General features: G+C 67.0%; 2 protein-coding genes across 2 annotated transcripts in view; both read right to left on the minus strand.

The window, feature by feature from the left end:
- LOC105305213 (histone deacetylase 4) overlaps window positions 1-2,180 on the minus strand; it is a 211,788-nt gene that overhangs the window by 28,420 nt on the left and 181,188 nt on the right. Inside the window, exons 11-12 of the mRNA XM_023523003.1 lie at window positions 745-878; window positions 102-249 (exon numbers count right to left, since the gene is read on the minus strand). Of these exons, the coding sequence (XP_023378771.1) occupies window positions 102-249; window positions 745-878 (282 nt within the window). The remainder of the gene's footprint in view (window positions 1-101; window positions 250-744; window positions 879-2,180) is intronic.
- Window positions 895-2,180, minus strand: part of LOC111731391 — a 3,960-nt gene continuing 2,674 nt past the window's right edge. Inside the window, exon 2 of the mRNA XM_023523000.1 lies at window positions 895-2,180. This exon is cut by the window's right edge and continues 1 nt beyond it. Within this exon, the coding sequence (XP_023378768.1) occupies window positions 1,034-2,180 (1,147 nt within the window). The 3' untranslated portion in view covers window positions 895-1,033.

Raw genomic sequence — 2,180 nt, forward strand, 5'->3', positions numbered from 1 at the left:
GTGGGCAGGCCGAGCTCCTCACCGCGAGTCTGCTGGGGCGATGCTGCCCCCAAGTGGCGCAGCTCCAGCCCATCCCCAAGCCCACTCGGCTCCCAACCAGCCTGCTGCTGCCTCCCCAGGAAATACTTCGGACAGGAGTCTGGACTCAGCCTTTGCGCCCTTTCCCTTCTGAAAATCATGGATCACCGTGACACAGGTAAAGGTGGGGTCACGGAACAGGCTGGCTGACGGTCCTGGACGGTCCTGCGTCTAGAGGAGAGGAAGGGCTCGTGGGTGGTGTCTGGACACACCGTTCCCCCTGCCACACCTGCCCTGGCCCAGGCCCAGGCAGGTCTGGCTGTGACAGACGGATGGGCAGTTTTTGCCAAGTAGAGAGCACTAGCTTTCTGGGGTCCTTCCACAGAGTCCTGTCTCTGGTTTTGTGGAATTCAAAGTGTGGGGGGGACACAGCAGGTCCCAATTGGTGGGCACCTGGGGCCCAGCAACCAGGGTCCTGGGGCACGTGGGACAGGGGTGCAGGAGGACAGGGGGGTGCTGGAGGGCTGGGCGCGGGACAGGGGAAGCCCTGGCCTTTTTGGAAATCGGCCCCAGGCACCTTCCAGAAGGCCAGCTGTGTACCCGCAGGTGCCGTCCTGATCCTGGCAATGCTCACGGCGCCGCCTCCCCCACTCCGCTGTCCCACAGTCCCCGGGTCCACGCGGGCGGAGCGGGCCACCCTGCCCACTGCCCTGGGCCCGGCCGTACCTCGCATTTGCCTCGTAGGCCGGTCTCCTGCAGCCGGGACCAGATGCTCTGGATCCTGCCGGCGTGCTCCGGGTGGCTGTTGGTGTTCCCGCAGGTGCACTGGTGCTTCAGCATGAGCGTGTCGTACACCAGGCCTGCAGAGGCAGACGTGGCACCGTCAGAGCGGCAGCAGCCCACGTGCCGCCACCCAGAAAACTGCCAGCTCAGCGGCAAAGCGCCACGCCCCAGAGGACAGGCTAGTGCCACGCTGACCGGCAGGGCGGATCCTGAGAGACTGAAGCCCAGAACCTCAACTGGGGGACGAAGGCACGACACAGAGGCGAGGCCGAGTGCGGAACCCGGACGCGGGCGTCTGCTCCCCACCTGCCTGGCGGTCCAAGCCGCCAGCACCTTGGGACGGGGGGGTGGGGGAGGCAAGACGAAGAACGAAAGCAGGCCACCCCGGGACTCGGCTCTCTCGGGCTGTAAGCTGTGTGGCACTGACGTCGCAGAGGGCCCTGCCGACTTCCGGAAACACGAGCTTTTGGTTTGAAAATCCAAGTCGCCCGTCAGGACCGACCTCTCTATTGAGAAGTTCAGGTGGCCTGAGGACGGTCCGAGGCCGAGAAGAAAGATGAGGCTCGGACCCTGCCCCTAGGAAGAGGCCGGGATGCGCGTGGGCGCACACCACGGGGACACGCAGACAGTGCATGGGAGGGGCCCGGCGGGAGCGGGGCCCACACGCCGGGCTCGGCACTGAGGTTTGCATGTTGCGTTCCGGACCAGCGGAGAGCTGGCCCTCAGGGAGCCTTGGCCATGAGAAGGTCACCTGCAGGGAGAGGACCCAGCCAGCCTCAGAACTGGCCTGGGCTCTGCTGCGGAGGAAGAGGGTGACCCCGAGACCACAGTGACCGGTGTCACGGTGACGATGCCGTGAAGGGGACGTACTCAGCATGTCTGGAGACGAGGCTGGAGGGGGGAGAAGGGCTGGCTCCGGGGACACCTGCGAGGAGGGGTGCCCCAGTGTCCCCGCCACAGCGCCGTCTGCGGTCACCTCGCATGTCTGGCCTCCCGGGGTCCTCGCGACGGGCAGGCGGCTGGGTGCACGCCCTCGGCAGCCCGGCCTCTGACAAGAAGCCTCTGCCTCCCCGTGCTCACCGGGGCGGAGGGGGGTGGCGCCGTGGAGGAGCACAGCCAGTGTCGCGTGGAGCCGGGGACGGGCTGCAGGGGCGCATGTCCACAGCAGCTCCCGCCACTGCCCGCTCAGTGCCCTGTGCGCCAGGCTAACGGGGGTCAGTCCTGAGTGGGGGGGCTCCCGGTGCGCTGGCAGAACCGAGCGGGGGCGGAGGGGACCTCCGGGCCAAAGGCAGCAGGTCAGGAGCACGCAGATGCAGAAACGCACAAGCAGCACGCTGAGCTGAGTGGGCAGGAAGCAGTAGCAACACACACGCGTGTAG

The sequence above is a fragment of the Pteropus vampyrus genome, unplaced genomic scaffold, assembly GCF_000151845.1.
Source record: "Pteropus vampyrus isolate Shadow unplaced genomic scaffold, Pvam_2.0 Scaffold369, whole genome shotgun sequence".
NCBI classification, from domain to species: Eukaryota; Metazoa; Chordata; class Mammalia; order Chiroptera; family Pteropodidae; genus Pteropus; species Pteropus vampyrus.